This window comes from Heterodontus francisci, chromosome 22 (genome assembly GCF_036365525.1).
Source record: "Heterodontus francisci isolate sHetFra1 chromosome 22, sHetFra1.hap1, whole genome shotgun sequence".
Lineage (NCBI taxonomy): Eukaryota > Metazoa > Chordata > Chondrichthyes > Heterodontiformes > Heterodontidae > Heterodontus > Heterodontus francisci.
The window spans coordinates 53,253,868-53,275,950 of NC_090392.1; the positions used below are offsets into that span (position 1 = coordinate 53,253,868).

General features: G+C 44.2%; 1 protein-coding gene across 3 annotated transcripts in view; it reads left to right on the plus strand.

Annotated features, from left to right (window-relative positions):
* LOC137381373 (fibrous sheath CABYR-binding protein-like) overlaps positions 1-22,083 on the plus strand; it is a 71,829-nt gene that overhangs the window by 11,366 nt on the left and 38,380 nt on the right. The window contains exons 1-2 of one of the 3 annotated variants that reach the window (XM_068053859.1): positions 6,321-6,366; positions 16,603-16,692. Coding sequence is in view for 1 of the 3 variants with exons in the window: in XM_068053857.1 (XP_067909958.1) it covers positions 16,603-16,692 (90 nt within the window). In the remaining 2 variants the exon portion in view is untranslated. Of the gene's footprint in view, positions 1-6,320; positions 6,367-13,719; positions 13,918-16,602; positions 16,693-22,083 lie in introns of those variants that run through there. The other 2 variants (XM_068053858.1, XM_068053857.1) reach the window with 2 other exon arrangements.

Consider the following 22,083-nt stretch of genomic DNA (forward strand, 5'->3'; position numbering starts at 1 on the left):
CAAATGGAGTTTAATGCGGAAAAGTGTGAGGTGATTCACTTTGGAAGGAGTAACAGGAATGCAGAGTACTGGGCTAATGGGAAGATTCTTCGTAGTGTAGCTGAACAGAGAGATCTTGGTGTCCAGGTACATAAATCCCTGAAAGTTGCTACCCAGGTTAATAGGGCTGTTAAGAAGGCATATGGTGTGTTAGCTTTTATTAGTAGGGGGTTCGAGTTTCGGAGCCACGAGGTCATGCTGCAGCTGTACAAAACTCTGGTGAGGCCGCACCTGGAGTATTGCGTGCAGTTCTGGTCACCGCATTATAGGAAGGATGTGGAAGCTTTGGAAAGGGTGCAGAGGAGATTTACTAGGATGTTGCCTGGTATGGAGGGAAGGTCTTACGAGGAAAGGCTGAGGGACTTGAGGTTGTTTTCGTTGGAGAGAAGGAGGAGGAGAGGTGACTTAATAGAGACATATAAGATAATCAGAGGGTTAGATAGGGTGGATAGTGGGAGTCTTTTTCCTCGGATGGTGATGGCAAACACGAGGGGACATAGCTTTAAGTTGAGGGGTGAAAGATATAGGACAGATGTTAGAGGTAGTTTCTTTACTCAGAGAGTAGTAGGGGCGTGGAACGCCCTGCCTGCAACAGTAGTAGACTTGCCAACTTTAAGGGCATTTAAGTGGTCATTGGATAGATATATGGATGAAAATGGAATAGTGTAGGTCAGATGGTTTCACAGGTCAGCGCAACATTGAGGGTCGAAGGGCCTGTACTGCGCTGTAATGTTCTAATTCTAAAAAAAAAGGAGAATGATATTAGTTGTTTTGACATCTTAAGGAGAATGCAATGGTTGTAAATATGCTGTTTGCACTGAGAATTGTTATTTAAACGTTCAAATAATATGTCCATTGGTTTATAGCCGGAGCCACGTTCTGATTAAGTGTTTATTTTTTCTTTTGAAGTTGCGATCACATGAAATAGTCTAGTAAACTAGACTATTTGACTCTGTTTAACCTCTCGGACCTTCTACGTTTACCTAGATATTGGGCAGGTTACACTCTGACTTGAAAGGGAGGTGAGGTTCATGAATGGGAGCAGTTGATGATGTTAAACCCAAGGAGAATATGTAGCGTTAAAAAACATAAACATAACAGCATTCTACACTTACTGTACTCCTAACTTACTATTTCCTCAGATCTTAATAAGAAGTGGGTTTGTTAGAGTTTATACCAGTTTTTAGATCTAATCAGGTTGAAACTTGAGGATGCTTCACTTCTAATTTTTACACTGTAGGGAAGTGGACAGAGCTACTCACATTAAAATCTTCTAATTATAGTAGTAGGCGAGTGTCCGTCTCAGAAGACGATGGACTTCGCCCGGGTGTATGTCATTTCTGGGTTGGATATTGTCTGTGGCTATAGAGGCCGACTTGTGAGTTGCAATCCCTTCCGCAGCTGGCACAGATGAATATCGTTGACCCGAAGTTGACTGATGTTTCTTCTTTCTGCCGGGCTCTCTTTTCCGCCAACTGGTCATTTCTTTTGTCCTCTGTTTTTTCCACGCCCTTCCTGACTGTCATTCTCCAGAAACTCTGGTTGGCAGCAAGAACTTCCCATGCATTATCTCTGATCCCGGTCAACTTGAGGTCTTGCTTGCAGACATCCTTGTGTCACAGATCTGGGCGATCAGTTGGTCTTGTGCCAATAGCAAGCTTGCCATAGAACATGTCATTGGGAATGTAGCTATCATCCGTTCAGCACACGTGACCCAGCCAACAGAGTCACCACTGACACAAGAGGGCAAACATGCTGGGGATCCATACATGCTGGTGTACTTCCATACTTGGTACTTTCTCCTGCCAGGAGATGCCCAATATCCATCTGAAGCACCGGAGGTGGAAGCTGTTCAGCCGCTTTTCTTGGTTTGCATAAGTTGTCCATGCTTCGCTACTATAAAGGCGAGTGCTGAGAACACAAGCTTGGTACATGCGGAGCTTTGTATTTTTGGTTAGTTTCCTATTGGTCCACACTCATCTTCTCAACTTTGACATGACAGCTGCAGCCTTGGTAATCCTGGATTTTGGCATCAAGGGACAGATTGCTAGTGATTGAAGCTTTCGATGACCTCCAAAGTGAGGTTGTTGATGCTGATCGAAGGTGTAGTCGCTGTGTCCTGGCCCATAACTTTGGTCTTCATGACACTGATTGCCACTGATTGTTAGTACAAACTCCTTGCAGGCCCGGGAGAACTGATCTACAAGCTGCTGCGAGTGAACTTCATTATGGGATGTCAACGCAGTGTCATCAGCAAACAGCAACTGACAGACTAGGACTTTATGCACTTTGGTCTTGGCGTGCATTCTTGCCAAGTTGAACAGCTTGCCGTCAGCTCTAGTATGTAGGTGGACACCCCTATTTGAATCCAAAAGCGTACAATAGGAGCATGGAGAAGAATATGCCAAAGAGAGTTGGCGCCAGGACGCAGCCTGCCTTATCCCGCTACTGATCTTGAAAATGTCTGATGTTGCTCCATTGTAACCGACAGAACTGAAAATGTTATTGTGGAAAGAAGAGATGATGCCTAAGAGTGCAGGAGGGCATCCTATTTTCCGTAGCAGTTTGAAGAGTCCGTCTCTGCTGATGAGATCTACGGCCTTGGTGAGGTTTATGAAGGCAACGTAGAGTGGTCTGGGCTGTTCGCGACACTTCTCTTGGAACTGCCGAAGTGAGAAAATCATGTCGCTTGTCGATCTGCCAGCTCTAAACTGAGACTCAGGATAAATGCATGACGCCAGGGTCTGCAATCTGGTCAGAGCAACGCGAGCAAAGACCTTCCCCACAATACTTGGCAAGGTGATGCCTCGGTAATTGTCGCAGTTGCTGAGATCCCCCTTGTTTTTGTACAAGGTGACGATGTTTGCATCACACATGTCTTGAGGCACAGAGCTTTCCATCGAACAGAGACACAGAAGTTCATGGAGATGCTGCAGCAGTGCCAGTTTTCTACTTTTGATGATTTCAGGTGGAATACTATCATTTTCCAGGGCTTTAACACTAGCAAGACAGTCAGTGGCCTTGTTGAGCTCTGCTGTGCTGGTCTGGCTGTCCAGTTCCTCCATAACAGGGAAATCTGGACTGGCACTGAGAGCTACTTCAGTGACAATGTTCTCCATTGCATAGAGGTCGAGGTAATGCTCGACCCACCTTTCCATCTGCTTGTTAGGTTCAGTGATGATCACACATGTCTTTGTCTTCAAGGGAGTTCATGTGGTTACTGCTGGGCTCATTGCTTACTTAATTCCTTCTTACATCCCTCTAAAATCCCCGGATTCAGCAGCAGATTGTATGCTGTTGAAAGTTTTAACCAGTATTTATTGGCACAGTGCCGAGCAGTCTGCTGAGACTTGTTTCTGGCAGCCCAGGTTTTGTTTGCTGGGGATTTGCTTGTAGTTCAAGAAGGCTCTCCTGTTAGTTGCAGTAACTGGCTCCATTTCAGTCCAATAAGCCTCAGCATTCTTCCGATCTCTTTTCCCATATGCAGTGAGAGGAAAGTTATACATGGTGACGTGCAGATGATCCCATTTTGACACCGCACTCTGGCCTTGGGCATTGTTATCCAAAAGAACCTGATCGAGGATGTTGAGGAACTCCTGGGTCCTTTTTGGGTCAGTGGTACATCAAATATTGATCGGAGGACGACCTTTCTTCTTGGAGTGATGTAGCTTCCTTGGCTGAAGTCTGCCTTTGCTACACACCGGGGAGTGGCCAGTGTCACAGTCAGGGATGTGATAGCTGCGAGTGATGAGGACACTGGTTGATGGTGGTACAACTAGTGAAAAGATCTAGCTGGTGCCAGTAGCGTAATCTTGGATGTCATCAGGTCACCTTGTGGCATGGCTTGACTTGGAAGTAGCTGTTCATCACACAGAGTCCATGGTGACAGCATAGCTCACCATCCTCTGTCCATTTCCGCTCATCTTGCCAATCCCCTGGTGCTCAATGCACGTTGGCCAAGCTGTATAGTTGGTACCCACCCTTGCATTGAAATCCCCTAGAAGGTACATTCCCTCGGTGTTGGGAATTCTACTGATGGCAGCGTCATGTATCTCATAGAACTGCTCCTTGACATCTGAGGTGGAGGTGAGTGTTGGGGCCTAGATGCACATGAGATTAACTGGGCCAGCGCTTGTTGATAAGCGAAGAGTAAGAAGTTATTCAGCCTTCTTGGGAGCGAGGGGGAAAGGTTGGTTCAATCATTGCAAGTAGTGTGTTTTTTACTGTGAAACTCATCCAGGCTTTCCTTTGCCAGATGAATGCGTAGTGTTTCTCTTTAAGAGAACCACTTTGAGTGAGCCTTGGTTCTTGCAGTGCAGCAATGTCCACATTGAGCCTTGTAAATTCTTTGTCGATCGCAGCTGTCTTGCGTGCGTCATCAACCTGCAGAAGGTTGTTGGTAAGGCCAGGACATATGGTCCTTACGTTCCAGTGAGTGATGCGAAGGACTGGTGTCTTATTTGTTAAGTTTGTCTTGCCGGCTGCATAGATTATTGACCCGTCTGTCGAGAGATGACTCTCTAAGTTCCAAGCATCCATTGAAGTAAGCAGGTCATGACGGGACAGCACCTAATTGACTGGGCACTGCCCAGCTTGGGGCGGGCGGTAGCTATCCTAAGAGATGCGATGATCTCTCCCCCATAATCGGAAGTAATCCCTGGTGCTCTTACTTTATACCAATTGAGCCGAGAGCTTATAACTGGTAACTGTTTCTTCCCATGTTGTGCCAGCGTTTAACCACAGCGCAGACCTGGGCAAATAGTATGGAGACTCTGACTTGCCTGAGCATCAGGACCCCCTTCTTGGCATTGCTACTATTGTCCAAAGGAAAGGGAAAAAAAAAGTACTGCTTGGTACCAGCTCTGCTGCAGGTGCTGCTGGAAAACTGCTTGATAAGTGACAGGTGACTGCCTACAGGACTCCACTCTGGATTTTCTGTCTTCTTCTCTCCAAAGACACCAACAAGGCAGTGAGGCGATTTACCCATAGCTGGAGATCTGTTTTTTGGCACCAGGGCGGAACCACACGCTGGTGGGGCTCCATGCCACATGTCTGGGGGCAGGCCTCCCAGTAACCTCCAATAACCGGGGACAAAAAACTCCAACAACCCAGAGATAAAACCCCAATAACCCAGGGGATAAAACCCCCAGTAGCCCAGGTGATAAAACCCGCAATAGCGCAGGGAATAAAACCCCCTCCTTGCCCAGGGGATAGAACCAAAACTCCCAATAGCCCAGGGGATAAAACCCTCAATAGCCCAGAGAATAACCCCCCCCATAACCCAGGGAATAAAATCTCCCATAGCCCAGGGAATAAAATCCCCAATAGCCCAGGGATGAAACCCCCAGTATCCAGGGATAAATCTCCCAATAACCCAGGGATGAAACCACCAATAACCCAGGGAATCTTCTAAAGGAATATGAAAGCATTACGACCCGGTGAGGAAGGGGTCTAGGGGTCCCTCTCAGCCTTCACCTGGTCTCACCGTAACAGGGTTTAATTTTAAACACATCGTGTTTTTAGCTCCCCTTGGTGAATCCTTGTTCACCGCTTTCCAATTATAAGGCAAAGAAACCAGCACAAACAGGTTATCTTAGGTTTAAAGAAAAGAAGGTTGAAATTTATTCGACTTAAACACTAATTCGGTTGACGCCTTTGGTTAGACAACGTGCCCATGCTAGCATGCAAATAGAGACAGAAAAGAGCAGAAGAAATAAAGTAGAAAATGTTTGAGGCAATATCTGAAGAGTTTTTGTTACGGTTCTTTGAGCTCACTGTAGAGTCCTTGATTGTAGGTAGATCTTGCTTTTCATTGGGGCCCATTATTCTTCGTAAACCTTGTTCGCTGTAGGAGACTTTCCTCTCTTGGGGTTCATGTGTCTTCAGTGGATTCAGAGGCTTGTGAGAAAGAGATGGGAGCAGACAGGAGAGATCTTCTCAGTCCAGGAGCAAACAGTCTTTCTTCCAAACTCTCTGTGGCCAGTTCAAAAAACCCTGAAGCAGCCAGTTAGTCATGTGACCAGCTGGTCTAACCAGTCCTGGATTGTATCACCTTAGCAGTCTCTGGAATTCTCCTCTTACACACAATCTCTGATGATCAAGGTCCAGTGTTGGTTGAATGTGTAAGGGAAGGGTCCTTTGTCCTTCCAAGCCCTGTCTGTTAATATGCAAATGTCTTTTCCAGCCACAGCTGATCTGTTTAACAAGTCATTTTCTCGCTCCAGCAACAGTTTAAAATCAATGTTTATGACAAAATTGATGTGCCTCATTCTTGGCAGGTGGGGGCCGACCATGACAGAAAGGAAGGTTTGAGAGTTCGAGTATGAGGTTGGTGCTGTGCTACTTCATCCTGGCCCAAAAACCTTACCTTGTAACAGCCTTCATGTCCACAATCTCCCTGAACACTACTCCTGATCACCAACCCCCACCTCCCCATGATCGATGATCTCCCTCCTGATCACCAAACACCTCCCATGATCACCAAACACCTCCCATGATCACCAAACCCTCCATGATCACCAAACCCTTCGCGATAACCAAACCCCTCCGCATTCACCAACATTCACTGACTCTCCCTGTGATCATCGACTCCCCCATGATCGCCGGCCCCTCATGCGATGATTGACTCTCCCACAACCCCCTCCATTGCTCTCTTTGTTTTCTGGCCAACTCCTTTCGACCTCCTTCTGATCTCTCCCTGAACCTCCCCTATCTCTTCCCCCCACCAGTCTGTCCCTCTGACCCCTCATGATCATGCCTTGACCATCTATACTGTACCCACCATCTCACTCGTGATCTCTAACCCAAGCAGTTCAAAACTTACATGCTCCTGAGCTGTGGAATCTACTGTAGCATTCTCTACCTGACAGGGTGCCAAGCCTGTCAATCAGTTTGTGGACTATGATGCTGATGTTATTTAGAAAGCTTATCATAACCAGACCTTAGCACACAACTGTAGCTGTCCCTTTGCAGTTGGCCTCAAGAGGGCTCCACTCTATTTGTGTGTAAATACTGTAACTGGTTTGCTCATATTTTGTTGTAAGTAGATTAGAATGAACATTTTAACCTAGAAATGAATGGATGCATGCTATGTGTACGTATGACATTGCTCTGCCTGCTATTTTAGTTGAGACAAATCCAATTTGAAAGAAATATGTTAAAACAGCAGGCAGAACAATGTCATAATGTTAAGCATTTGCCAGCTGCTGCAGGCTTTCAAGTTCAGAAAGCATATGACTATGAAAACATATTTTGTATTTGAGAATGTTCTTAAAATCTTATTTTTCCATTGTCCTTAGTCAGCAAACTCTTATTTCAGTTATCTTTCCCCCTGTTTCATTTGCCTCGACTTTATGTCACATAATTCCTATTTGCTTATTTTTTTTAAAATCCAGAACTATATTTAATTTGTTTTGTTCCTGCTTTTCTGCTATTTTACCTCTACTCCTACCCCCCTCTTTGTGTGTCCCAATCCTTGCTTTCATAAGATGCCAAAATATGATGATAAAAATTCTCATATTTTTGCGTGTTGACATCGATTTGTAGTGCACGGCTGTTCCTGCCCGATTTGCCTAGGTTCAACCAGAGCCAGTCGAGCACAAAGAACAGAAAATTTCAAACGCTGCTGCACCCATTTAAGAGGCTGCCATGTGACATAAACAGAAGTGAAGGAGATTGAAGATTCTTACTCCTTCTGTCCAATGGAAAGGTTCCAGCTAGCACATGAGAACTTTTATGAATAGTATCCTTTAGGTACTAATGCATGCAGTGAGGCAAAGGAGTCACTCAGGGGCAGAGAAGAGCTATCCAAAATGCCTGTCAGGAGATGACACAGTGACTGCTCTTTGCATGACAAGGGGACCTAGCTCCAAATATGTTTAGTTTTAGTTTTTTTAGTTTTAGTTTTAGAGATACAGCACTGAAACAGGCCCTTCAACCCACTGAGTCTGTGCCGAACATCAACCACCCATTTATACTAATCCTACACTAATTCCATATTCCTACCACATCCCCACGAGTCCCTATATTTCCCTACCACCTACCTATACTAGGGGCAATTTATAATGGCCAATTTACTTGTCAACCTGCAAGTCTTTTGGCATGTGGGAGGAAACCGGAGCACCCGGAGGAAACCCACGCAGACACAGGGAGAACTTGCAAACTCCACACAGGCAGTAGCCAGAATTGAACCCGGGTCGCTGGAGCTGTGAGGCTGCAGTACTAACCACTGCGCCACTGTGCCGCCGTTTAGAGATAGGAGATCTGAGGAAATGGCACATTATGGGTGTATCCTGGAAGGACAAAATCACAAATGCGGCAGTCCTCTCAAAGGCAGAGCTCCCAAGTGTGTTGGCACTAATCAAGCAGAGGTGGCTGAGGTGGATTGGACATGTCTTCAAGATAGAAAACGGTCACGTAGCCAAGGACATTCTGTATGGTGAGGTAGACAGGGTCAGACGACCAGTGGGGCACTCAAAGCTCCATTTCAAGGATGCTTGCAAACGTGTCATGAAGGCTCTAAGTGTCGACTATCGCACTTGGGAGTCATTAGCTGGTGAAAAGGGAAATGGCAACACATCCTGTGGACAGGTGTGCACTATCACAATGACAATTTGCTGCAGCAGCTTGGCCACAGGTGCCAACATCAAAAACAACAACTCACAGCGTCACTTGGCAGCTTCATGTGCAACACTTGTGGCAGACACTGCATCTCAAGGATTGACCTTCACACCCATCAGCAAAGGTGCACCAAGAGAAGACACCCCACCTAAATGGATTGTTTGCTGCGTGTCCATCATTTTTTGTAGATAGGATGCCAACCAATGATATTCACATTTTCCTATATTAAAGTACAACCATCTACTCCAATTGTGTATGCCACAAAGTACATTCAAAGTCTTTTGAATGCTCAGTGTGCATAGCCATATAGCAGCATGGCACACATACAAGCTGCAACTTACATTGGATCTCCTCTTGACATTCAATGGCATTACGACCACTGAATCCCCCACTATCAACATCCTAGGGGTTATCATTGACCAGAAACTGAACTGGAGTAGCCATATAAATATCATGGCTGCAAGAACTGGTCCAGAGGCTAGGAATCCTGCGGCGAGTACCTCACCTTCTGACTTCCCAAAGCCTGCCCGCCATCTACAAGGCACAAGTCAAGAGTGTGATGGAATACTGTCCACTTGCCCGGATGGCTGCAGCTCCAACACCACTCGAGAAGCTCGACACCATTGTGACGGAAACCTGCCAAATGGAAACATATTAATTTTGGCATATGGAACATTATTTGAACTTGTACTGGACATTGAACATAGCTTGTTTAGAAAGACCACAGAGCAGTGACTGAAAAAATGGCTGCACATTTGTATTCTGAGAGACAGTTGCCTAGAGAGGCAATGGGAGTGCTCCCTGATTCAATTAGCCAGATGGGTTTTGTCAATAGTGATGATCAAAAGATATTGAGAGTCTTTGTGTAAGAGCCAGCACTCCACCACCTTCCCCCTGCCCCCTGCCCCCGCCACTGAGTGTGTCAAGTAAGCTTTGAAGAATCAACAATCCTCACAGGCGATGCTGTTTCAGTCAAAGAGCTAGTCACATGACTAACCTGCTGGCCAACCTAGGAATTGATTGAATTGTGCATCGCAGAAAAGTTTTGGGGACAGACTGCAATTTTGAAGGCCAAAGAGAAGCAAGGTCTCTTTCTCTCTCTCTGTCTCTCTCTCTCATGCATAGTACCAGGGACCCACAGAAGCAACTTAAGCCTCAAGACAGAAGACCCCTGCAGCCTTCAAGTGCCAACAAAACATGTTTGAAAGTGTGCACTGGGCCCCAACAAGAACTGCAAGACTTAACTTCAATCAAAGACTTCACAGCAAAACAAAAAAACAGTAACTGAATTCCATCTACTACTTCAAACCTTCCCCCTTTAACTCTTTTTCCTCCTCTGTATCTATTTGTGTGTGTGTTTATCGCATATGCATGCCAGCGTGGTTGTGTTGCGTACTTTTAGTAGTTTTAACTGAGGTAGAGTGTTAAGGTTAATAAACTTACACTTTTCTTGTTTAAACCTGAGAAAGCCTGTCTGATTGATTCCTTTATAATCACAGTTAGAGAGCAGTGAGCAAGGACTCACTGAGGGGAAGCTAAAATCACTGTGTTTTAAAAATTAAACCCTGTTACAGCCAAACCAGGAAAGGGGCGAGAGGGGAGCCTGAGACCCCTTCCTCACCTGGTCGTAACACCATCCAGGACAAAGCAGCCCACCTGATTGGCACCACATCCACCAACAGCCACTCCCTTCACCACCGACGCACAGTGGCAGCAGTGTGTACCATCTATAAGATGCACTGCAGCAATGCACCAAGGCTCCTTAGAAAGCACCTTCCAAACCCATGACCTCTACCGCCTAGAAGGACAAGGGCAGCAGATGTATGGGAACACCACCACCTGCAAGTTCCCCTCCAAGCCACACACCATCCTGACTTGGAACCATATCGCCATTCCTTCATTGTCACTGGGTCAAAATCCTGAACTCCCTGCCTTACAGCACTGTTGGTGTACCTTCCCCACATGGACTGCAGTGATTCAGGAAGCCAGCTCACCACTACCTTCTCATTGGCAATTAGGAATGAGCAATAAATGCTGACCTAGCCAGCAACACCCACAACCCATGAACGAATAAAAAAAAATTAATGGGACTTCACTAGGAATATCCTTTTAACACACGCTAACTGCAATGATGCATGTTCAGTTACTGACACAAAGGATGTGCATGTTGGTACATATTCATTATCATGTCCTCCTTAAGCTTACAGAAGTCAAAAATGACATTTCCGTGCATGACAAGTTGACATAATAAAAAGGAAACTAACACAAACTGGAGCAGGGCCCCAAAATAATATCCACTGACTCCTTTTGAGGAGTCCATCTTAGATATCCTTGCTTATGAGAACATCAAGGAATTAGGGGAAGACAAAGCCAGAGGCCTCCTTAACCATGGAGTTAGTATATCATGTTCCTGTTATATTTTGTCACACTACTCACGCAAGGATACACAGGTGTACACCCACAACAACATCACACATATTGCCATGCAGCCTCTACTTGAAGGTGTTTCTTGGATACAATGTTGTAACATACTTCACTTCCTCTTCTGTTGTTGTAAGCCTTAGAAGAGCAGCTTGTAGAACCCTATGCTAGTCTCATCAATGTTCATGAACACCCATAACTATGCACTCCATGTTGAATGAAGCTTGCAGTCTTGAGGAGGAGCACAGACTGAGTCACAGTCCACAGGTCAGGAGAAACAAGTGGCAGTGCCAGAGGAGGCACAGAAACCTGCTGTCTGAATGGCCAATTGAGTACCATCAATGACTATTTGGAGAAATCCAATAGTGTGGTGAAATTGGACAGCTCTGATCTGCCCCTGTTGCACATTTTCATCTACTGCTCCATTGAATTAGTCAATCGGCATTGGATTGCAAATTGGCCGATATTATAGATGATCCCTATCTTGCTTTGGAAGTAGGTTGATGTGTACAAGTTGAGGGCAGTAGTGACTTTGCCATTAGCAAAGCCCTCCCTATTGTGAAAATTAACCAAATCTCCTTGCACCAAATGACACAGCTTGGCTACAGCCTCCCTGCTGAATGAACCCAAGCCTGTGGAGGAAGTGCTCCTCCATCATCCCTGGTACTTTTATCAGGGCCTATAGATATAGTTAGTGGCAAAATAATTATTTATGCCAGTGGCAGCATAAATACAGGCTACCTAGCTCTGGTGCCATCTGATCTTCCTGGCGTACCTTCTTTGATTTGCTTTGTTCTGTGGTATAAAACTTTGCGATACAGCTGCATTGAAAGCTATTCCCACATTTTGTAATAGGGAAGATAAAGGACAATGTACCTTTAAGAGATCCCATCCAGATATCTGAAAACCTTGATGGCCTTCAGTGCTATCATTTCATGAGTGCACTTTGCATTTAGCAAGAATGAGGTGCAAAAACAGGCAGTTCAAAGAGCTCATTATGTCTTTATTTGTATTGAATTTGCATGGAAAGCATCTTCATCGGCAAGAATTTCAACTGTACAAAGTCTGAGGTCTCTTACTGCTCAGTAAGCAGTAATGTTGTTTATAGTAGTACCTATTTCACACTGTATCTTCTACACCATGAAATGCAGTGTTAAAATGCAGATCAAACCCAGTACTGTGAGTCTTTTGGCATTACTTCTATTTCTAAAGCTCCATTTGCATTATAACTTCAAATACACATTTGTTTCGACTGCAATCATTTTTAATTACAGTCCATTCACCACAAATTACATGAATTTCCTTATTATGATTTCAGTTTGATTAGAAGGTTTGGCCTCTGAATATCCCTTTTGAAATGAGCTGTGAAGCTGTTTGTTTTAAATCAGACTCTGGGAATTGTAAGATTTGACTCCTCACTCCTTTTTCTCATCTCAGTTCCCCCTTTCACCAAGACAGGACACTGTGTTGCACTAATCGGACACTTGTGCTAAGACAGAAGTGTTACAATCTACTAAGAGTCTCTGAGATTGAAATCAAAGGATTGTTTAGACTTCAGTCTGCGATCAGGACTTCACCATGTGGGAAATCATTGGCATAAACTACATGCTAATACTCTGCGTGCCAACATATGATGTTTCGGGTAGCGTCACTAGACTGCTCTGTGCATACCTGATGCAGCACTAAAGAATATTGAACATGCAAAAATGAATTATCATTTGATGACAATGAGCTTGGTTTGTGTATTAATCTAACTCATTATTTTTAATATGTGGAATTAATCTCCGTCATTCTCAGCTCATTTGGGTGGGTAAAAGGGAAAAACAACTGCAGTTGGACAAAATAAGGAAACATGATTTGCATATTAGCAGATCCTGTACAGTGATGGATTTACACATTATCTAACTCAGAAAAGCAAGACCCATCAATAATGAGAATTTATGCATTTTACAGCAAAATAATAGAGTAATCCAATGAACAAGTAATACACATGGCAGATGCAACTTTTGGGAGAAACTACATAGAAAAGTAGTATAATCGAAATGATACTATTTGAAGAGGATTGCAAGAGCAGAGGGACCTGGAGGTGCACATTCACAGATCTTTGAAAGTAGCTAAGGTGGTTGAGAAAGCATATGCTATACCTGGCCAATCACCAATCCATCAGTCTGAAAGGAATCTCCTCAAGGCCCTACGGGAAAAATGAGATGGTGGATCCTGTCGGGTGGTTCCCCAGCAGACTGTCAAAGTCATTTGGCAGAATGCCTCATCACCAGAACTTTCATGCAAGCACCAAAATGTAGCTTGACTGGTGGTGAGGAGGGCCCTCCCCATCAGATCCTTCCTGCACGCCCAGAATCTCACTGCCTCGGCACGCTGCCCTCGAGGTGGCTGTGGTGGGGAAGAGACTGTTGCCCACCTCCTTCTGGAATGTGCCTTTGCAAAGCAGGTCTTGAAAGAGATGCAGCGGTTTTTGTTGAGGTTCATCCCAAATAGCTCTGTATCACAGGACTTTATGCTCTACAGGCTGTTCCCAGGGACACTGAGATAAACATCAACTGCTGCTGGAGGACCATCAGCTTGGTGAAAGATGCACTTTGGTCTGCCCGAAACTTGCTGGCCTTCCAGAGCAAACAGATGTCCACAACTGAGTGTTGCAGACTGGCACATTCCAAGATCCAGGACAACGTGCTGAGGGACGCACTAAAGCTTGGACAGCTGCAGCAAAGGTTCAATGGGGAAAGGTCACTGTGTAAGGTCCTCCCGCCATCGTATACTGAGGGTCTGGAACCTGTGTAAAACCCCTTGGGCTGTATACACCAAAATGTTTTTTACCAGGTAATGCCAATGTACATTGCATTTAAAATGGAATGGCAAGAATTGTGAGGCACTTCATGTTTTCTGTATCAAAGAAATCTGATCTCTATTGTACTTCCCAAAATGTGAAATTTGAACTGTTTAGAACTGTTTCTAATGTATTTTTGCATTTTTTTATGAATGAAGTATATTTTTGGAAAAAATACCTGGCTTTGTAAATTGGGGCATTGATTACAAAGAACAGGAAGTAATGCTAAAACTTTACAAATCTCTGGTTGGGTATTGTGTACAATTCTGGCCATCACACTTCAGGAAGGATCCCAAGGCCTTAGAAAGGGTGCAGAGGAAATTTACTAGAATGATACTAGGGATGAAAGACCTCAGTTATGTGGCAAAACGGGGTGGCACAGTGGCGCAGTGGTTAGCACTGCAGCCTCACAGCTCCAGCGACCCGGGTTTGATTCTGGGTACTGCCTGTGCGGAGTTTGTAAGTTCTCCCTGTGACCGCGTGGGTTTCCACCAGGTGCTCCAGTTTCCACCCACAGCCAAAGACTTGCAAGTTGATAGGGAAATTGGCCATTGTAAATTGCCCCTAGTGTAGGTAGGTGGTGGGGATGTGGTAGGGAATATGGGATTAATGTAGGATTAGTGTAAATGGGTGGTTGATGGTCGGCACAGACCCTGTGGGCCAAAGGGCCTGTTTCAGTGCTGTATAAGACTAAAGTAATTGGGTTTGTTCTCCTTAGAGCAGAGAAAGTTTAAGGGAAATTTGATAGAGGTATTCAAAATTATAAGGGATTTTGATGGAGCAAGTAGTAAGAAACCTTTTCCGTTGACAAGTGGATTGGTAACCAGAGATAATGGCAAAAAAAATTAGAGGGGAAAATGAGAAGAAATTTCTTTACACAGAGGTTTATTAAGCTGTGGAATATATCACCTCAATAGGTGGTGGAATCAGATTCCTTAGGAACTTAAAAAAGGTAATTGGACATGTACTTGAAGAGAACTAATTTGTAAAGTTATGGGGAGAAAGTTTGGGTGTAGGACTAAATTAGACAGTTCTTTTAAAGAGCCAGCATAAGCACAATTGATTGGCCTCCTTATATGATGTAAGAATTTATGATTCTACTCTATGAAGAGAGAGAGAAACAGGAAAATCATGGCTGTAATGTAAAACACTGATCATATATACATTGTACTGAATCTTACTTTAACCTATGGGCACCAGTAAAACATCAAAAATAGTGAAATTGTTTCTGTACTTTTTCTTGGTATGTTTGGGTGTGCCGCCTTTCCCTGGAGCTAAGGACATAATAGGAGGAAGGCCTGGTACTTTGAGTTCTGATAGTTCTTTTACTGCTTATTGAAATCTTCAGCAGTAGTTAGTGCCTCCACATCATGAGAAACAGAAGCAAAGTGGCAATAATGGATTTTTATTTGGGCTGTCGGTGCCCAATTTATATTTTAGAATTTTCAGCTAGGCCACTAAAAGATTTGGTCAAGGAGTGGCAAAGAAAAGATGTGTGCATATTTTAGTTATGCGGGAAAAGAATTAAGCACCCATAACGTACAGGGGAAAACACAGGACTAAAAGTGTAATGTGAAGGAAAAGTGATCTGCGAACATCCTGAAACCACAATGGCTATTCTCACTGTTGCACCAGAACAAATAGCAGAACTTTTTAGTTTAGAGATACAGCACTGAAACAGGCCCTTCGGCCCACCGAGTCTGTGCCGACCATCAACCACCCATTTATATACTAATCCTACACTAATTCCATATTCCTACCGCATCCCCACCTATCCCTATCACCTACCTATACTAGGGGCAATTTATAATGGCCAATTTACCTATCAACCCGCAAGTCTTTGGCATGTGGGAGGAAACCGGAGCACCCGGAGGAAACCCACGCAGACACAGGGAGAACTTGCAAACTCCACACAGGCAGTACCCAGAATTGAACCCGGGTCGCTGGAGCTGTGAGGCTGCAGTGCTAACCACTGCGCCACTGTACCGCCCCACTGTAGTAGTTAAAGTATTAAACATCAACTTGGCTAAGTAGTCCGCACTCTCACTTGTTATTGAGCAGATTAATTTCAAGCCCTGCTCCAGGACTTGAACACATAAACTAGACACTGCAATGCTGGGAGAATTCGCATTGTTGGAGGTATGATCCTGTAGATGAGATGCTAGACTGAGGTGCTGCCTGCCTTTTCAGGTGCACATTGAAATTCTTATGGCACGATTTGGAGAAGGCAAGGGGTTTATCGAGTGCTGTGGCCAACAAACTTCCCTTAACTAACACCATAAGTCAGCAATTTATTCCACATGAAGTGCTTTGAGATGTTTCTGAGAGACGCAATAAGGCACTATGTAAACTCAAGTTAGCATAGAATGATAACGGCACAAAAAGAGGCCATTCAGCCCATCAGGTCCATGCTGGCTTTCTGCAAAGCAGTCCAATCAGTCCCATTCCCTGGCTCTATCCCTGTAGCCTGTAATTTTATTTCCCTGAAGTGCCCATCCAATTTCCTCTTGAAATCATTCATCGATTATTCTTGATTTTCTTGAAGTAAGTTTTGAATAACTGCCAACTAGTTCATTTAAACTGAAAGAAAAACTATAATGAATTGTCGTTCTAGCAACACAATTGCTTTGATCTCTGTTTTGCACTGAATGATCAGAATAATTATTCACTTTTTGCAGACAATACGAACAAAAATACCTGAAGGTGAAGCAAAAGTTCCCCCTGTGACGATTGATACAGCGTACAAAGAGAAAGACATTAGTGTAACAGTAAGCACCCCTAATTTCAACTTATCTGTAATCATAAGAGAATGCAACAGTATTTTCTTTCACTTTTAGATTTTAGGGACAAAGGAAGCAAAAACCACCACTAAGTGCTGTGACCTTAGGACTAAGTCCAAATTGTAACATTTCAGTTCATGGTGGTTGAGAAACATTGCTGAAGGGCTCCGTCCCATAGAGCAGGACACTAGCAGAGTTGAATAGAGCAATGAAGAGAGAGAGATTAGGTAACACCAAATTTGAATTTTACAAGAAATAAAGACAGTAGAAGGAATGAAAGGCTGAGGAATATAAAGGGTGCTATGGTTTGAGGTCCTGGAAAATAATTAACGGCAGGAGCAGAGATGGCTTGCTGCAATTATACAGGGCCTTGGTGAGGCCACACCTGGAATATTGTGTGCAGTTTTGGTCTCCTTATCTGAGGAAAGATGTTCTTGCTATAGAGAGAGTGCAGTGAAGGTTTACCAGACTGATTCCTGGGATGGCGGGACTGACATATGAGGAGAGATTGAATCGTTTAGGATCATATTCGCTGGAGTTCAGAAGAGTGAGGGGGCATCTCATAGAAGCCTTTAACATTCTAACAGGACTTGACAGGGTAGATGCAGGAAGGATGTTCCCGATGGTGGGGGAGTCCAGAACCAGGGGTCATAGTCTAAGGATACGGGGTGAACCTTGAGGAGAAATTTCTTCACCCAGAGAGTGGTGAGCCTGTGAAATTCGCGACCACAGAAAGCAGTTGAGGCCAAAACATTGTATGATTTCAAGAAAGAGTTAGATATAGCTCTTGGGTCCAAAGGGATCAAAGGGTATGGGGAAAAAGCGGGAACAGGTTACTGAGTTGGATGATCAGCCATGATCATAATGAAGGGCGGAGCAGGATTGAAGGGCCGAATGGCCTACTCCTGCTGCTATTTTCTATATTTCTATGTAGGAGAGACTATGTAATGAGCCTTGATTTCAACACAAGGAGTATGCAGGGAGGAAGAAGTGTGTGGGAATAATGTATTTACAGGACTGGAGGACCAAAAGAGGAGTATTCAGAAGAGCAGACTGTAATAGTAATGATAAAATAGACAGATAAAAACCTGGACAGTGGGGGTGATTTTAACATTGAGCAATGGTGTAAAATGGCTGATATTGAATTGAAAGCCTGTTACACACCTCACCTGATTTTTTTCCTTCAATTTTCTCGTTCAGTATTGCTCATTTTACACTATTATCAAAAGTCAGAATCACTCCCCCCCCCCCCACCCCCCCCCCCCACCTCACTCCTAAGAGAGGTTGGAGGTTAGAAATCAGAGAGGATTATGGTGCATCTTCATCAAGTGTATTCACAATATATGTATAACACACACTCCTAATTTTGGGCCATTTTGGATGCCATCTCGTTAGATCAGTGCTCTGTGTCTGACTCCTCTATATTCAAAAATGAGAACAATACCTGGATTATCCCCCTTTTAATTAGTTAAGAGCAGAAGAAGTGAGTGCTAATCAGCAGCATCGGTTCTATGAGCTTGTGCTGCAATAGTTATACCATCAGCTGATTTAACAGGTCACAGCTTCACCTTCCATACACATCTATGACTTCGACTACTGGACAAACAATGGATCAGTGTCAACTGATTTTACTGATAATATCAAAGGAGAGCTGCTGGGTGTACCCATTTGGATGAGTGGGGAGAGGCAGAAAATTCCAAGTTTAAAGCTGTAATCAGTTATCAGCGGAATTTGGGTCTTTTCATTATCCATCAGTTTTCATTATTCACCAGGTAATCCCTTTCATTATAGCAATTAAACATGGTTCCACTGTACTTATTTTAAGTGGTTAGTTTCTATGTAGGCTTGCAATATAAACAACATAATACAGATAGACATCCTGTACTGAAGTCTTTCTACTGTTGTGCCTTCTATCGTGTACAGGTTGAATATATTTTTTAAAGAAATTGAAAAAGATCAATTTTGTTAAATTAATGTACTGTTTTGTTAAATGATATTGATGAGAAAATTTACTGACACATTGGGCTGTAATTTATACGTCGGCGCCGGATGTAAACAATGGCGGTCCGCCCAGGCGGGCCGCACATCACGGAGCCGCGCAATATTAAGTGTGGTGGCTCATTTAAATTGCCAGGGTGGACCTCCCACCCGATGATGTGGAAGGGGCTTGCTGTCCGCCCTGGCAATGGCCTCAGCTGCCTTTGCATAGGCACTGACACCATTTTCAAAGGGTCTCGAGCCCGAACATTCAATTTAATTATTTAAAGGTAAATTTAAAAGAAAATTAAATCCATGTAATTGCCCCTCTCCCACCCCCCAAAAACCATAAAATTAATTACTTGCCCTCTCCCTTCCAAAACACTTCCCCTGTCCACCTGACCTTTCCCCCCACTCCCCCCAAAGTGCATCAACTTTACACTTTACCCCTTCCCACTATCCCCTACACCGATGAGATGAGTTTGACCCTGCTCCCCCCTCCCGCACAGAGAAAGTTACCTGCTCCCCACTCCCCACCAATGTGCCGTCTCGGATCTCTGGACGGGGATCTGAAGGCGCGGGAGTGCTGGCCACCGGCACCAATATCATTCCAGGACGGATGGTGGGAGCGGAAGTTTAATTAATTTCTTCATTAAATTTATTTACGTATGTTAATGGTGCTCCTGTCGCTGAGCGGCGGGGGGGCCTCCACAAGGCCTCATCGCCACAGGCAATATTAGGCCATGCCTTCACGGCATCGAGGCCCATGACTGACCTCTCCCAGAGGAATTTTCAGGCCCCCCCCCCACCACAACCCCTGATATCAGGGGGGATCTGTCAAAGCCAGCCCATTGGGTTTATTACTGTACGCACCTAAGTTAGCAACTTTTTTGGTCTGCCAAGTATTGGAAACATTACTGTTCTGATGAAAGGTCGTCAATCTGAAACGTTAACTCTGTTTCTTTCTCCACTGATGCTGCCTGACCTGCTAAGCATTTCCAGCATTTTCTATTTTTATTTCAGATTTCCAGATTCTGCAGTATTTCGCTTTTGGAAACTAATTGCTTTGTGTGACACACACACAGAAACCCATCATTATTGAACACACACATAGAAGCCCATCACTGTCTAACACACATACAGAAGCCCATTGTTATCTAACTCACACAGAAACCCGTCACTGTCTAGCGCATACAGTAGGGCATTACTGTCCAGTGCACACAGAAGTCCATTGCTCTGGCTGACACAAAGCAAACTCCACCACTTTATTTGAGGCACACAGAAACCCATTCGCCTGCCTGACATACATAGAAACCTGCACTCTCTCTGACTTTTGTAGAAATCCATTGCTGTGTTTAGCAGTCTTCTTTCAAAGCCACTAAGAAATGTGTATGGTTTCAGTTTGCCTGCACTTTTTCTTGCCATGTAGGGACGCATCCTAGTTACTTAATTCCAGAAAGCTTAGTTGCAGGGAGTTTAACCAACTAAAACCAGAGCAATATCAAGTTTCCAGATATTTCTCCAACAGGACAGAATCAATGATTACAGCTTTGGCCTGCAGGGTTGCCTGGAGTCTAAGCAGGCAGAATCTCAGCCCTCAGTCATGGGTCTATTTCTGTTGGTTACACTAATGCACGGGCTGCCTATTTGATCATTAACAGTGCTGTGAAGTACTGCAGATCAATCTTCTTCGGACATTGGATCATCAAATCTATCAGAGAGACTTGACTTCTTTCAGAATTTCCATCATACGGCATGTGACCTTTGAACCACATTCAAAGAAAACTTTCTACTTCCTTGGCAAGGAGGGAATATCATGCTGTTTTTGCATAGCTTATGCCTGTATGCCACTATACATGCCTCTGTGATAATTGCTCTATTTACTGTTATTCTCCCAACATAATGTATTTGATATTTTGTGCTGTCATTTCCTTCTTTTAAGCTTCTGGACCAATAACTTGGCAGTCACAACCAGAACTCTCAAATCTGTTATGGACAGGTGGGAAATGATAATAGTGGTTTCTCTTTTCACCTCTCAACTGATCACAGACAATGTTTTATTATTAGAAGAGTGTTTTAACCCTTGAACATTTTAGTGGTCAATAAACAGACAAATTACAGGTTTCCTCATAGTTTTAAAGAAAGATAAATGTTTATTAAACAAAAAAACCTAGAAGATTCGCAACTTTACCCCACATACACACACATGCACACACACAAGAAAAGATAGAGAATAAAAGGTAGCATGTATTTAGGGAGGTGTTTTAAAAAAAGTGTTCATTATGAAACCTCGTTCATTTTCCTGGGAGGAAAATTTACACGGTACAGCCTGTTCTTCCTTTTCTTCTGGTTCACTGAAGTCAAGCTTTGGAGAGTTTCAGGTGGATGGATGCTTGGCTCCAGACTTCTGTGATTAAATCTCAGTTACAGTCTGATGATGAAGATCCTGTTTTAGTTTCTCAGATGGGTAGTTTTTCCATGGTCACCTTTTTGTCTCTTCCTCTTGGTAGTTTTTAAGAGGGTATTCAGGTGGGTCTTTTTTTTGTCTGGAATAGTTCTCTCTCAGCCTCTGGCTGGCTGGCTTTCTGCATAGAAAAGTCTCTTTTCAAAGAAACCTTATCAGGCTTGGCTTCTGTCAGATGACCAAAGTTGCTCTTCCCTGGTATTTTCATATAATGTCTCTGAATATGTGGCCATTGTTAGACAATGATGTTTGAATGTTACTCATTTTGATAAAGTGGTGTTCGGTCACACCTGTTTCCAGACTTTGCGTCTGGAGACACTATCGCCGGAATTTTACACCACCCCAACAAGACGGATGGTGGTGTTGGGGGGGTGGTGGTGGTGGCGTAAAATTGAGCAGGAGGCTCCGGGAGGCCTTCTTACCAAGGGGTAAGAGGAGCAGAGCATTAGTCACTGGGGACTCCATAGTTAGGGGAACAGATAGGAGGTTTTGTGGGAACGAGAGAGACTCACGGTTGGTGTGTTGCCTCCCAGGTGCCAGGGTACATGATGTCTCGGATTGTGTTTTTGGGATCCTCAAGGGGGAGGGGGAGCAGCCCCAAGTCGTGGTATACATAGACACCAACGACATAGGTAGGAAGACAGATAGGGATTTAAGGCAGAAATTCAGGGAGCTAGGGTGGAAGCTTAGAGCGAGAACAAACAGAGTTGTTATCTCTGGGTTGTTGCCCGTGCCACGTGCTAGCAAAGTGAGGAATAGGGAGAGAGAGGAGTTGAACACGTGGCTGCAGGGATGGTGTAGGAGGGAGGGTTTTGGTTTCCTGGATAATTGGGGCTCTTTCTGGGGTAGGTGGGACCTCTACAAACAGGATGGTCTTCACCTGAACCAGAGGGGTACCAATATCCTGGGGGGGAGATTTGCTAGTGTTCTTCGGGGGG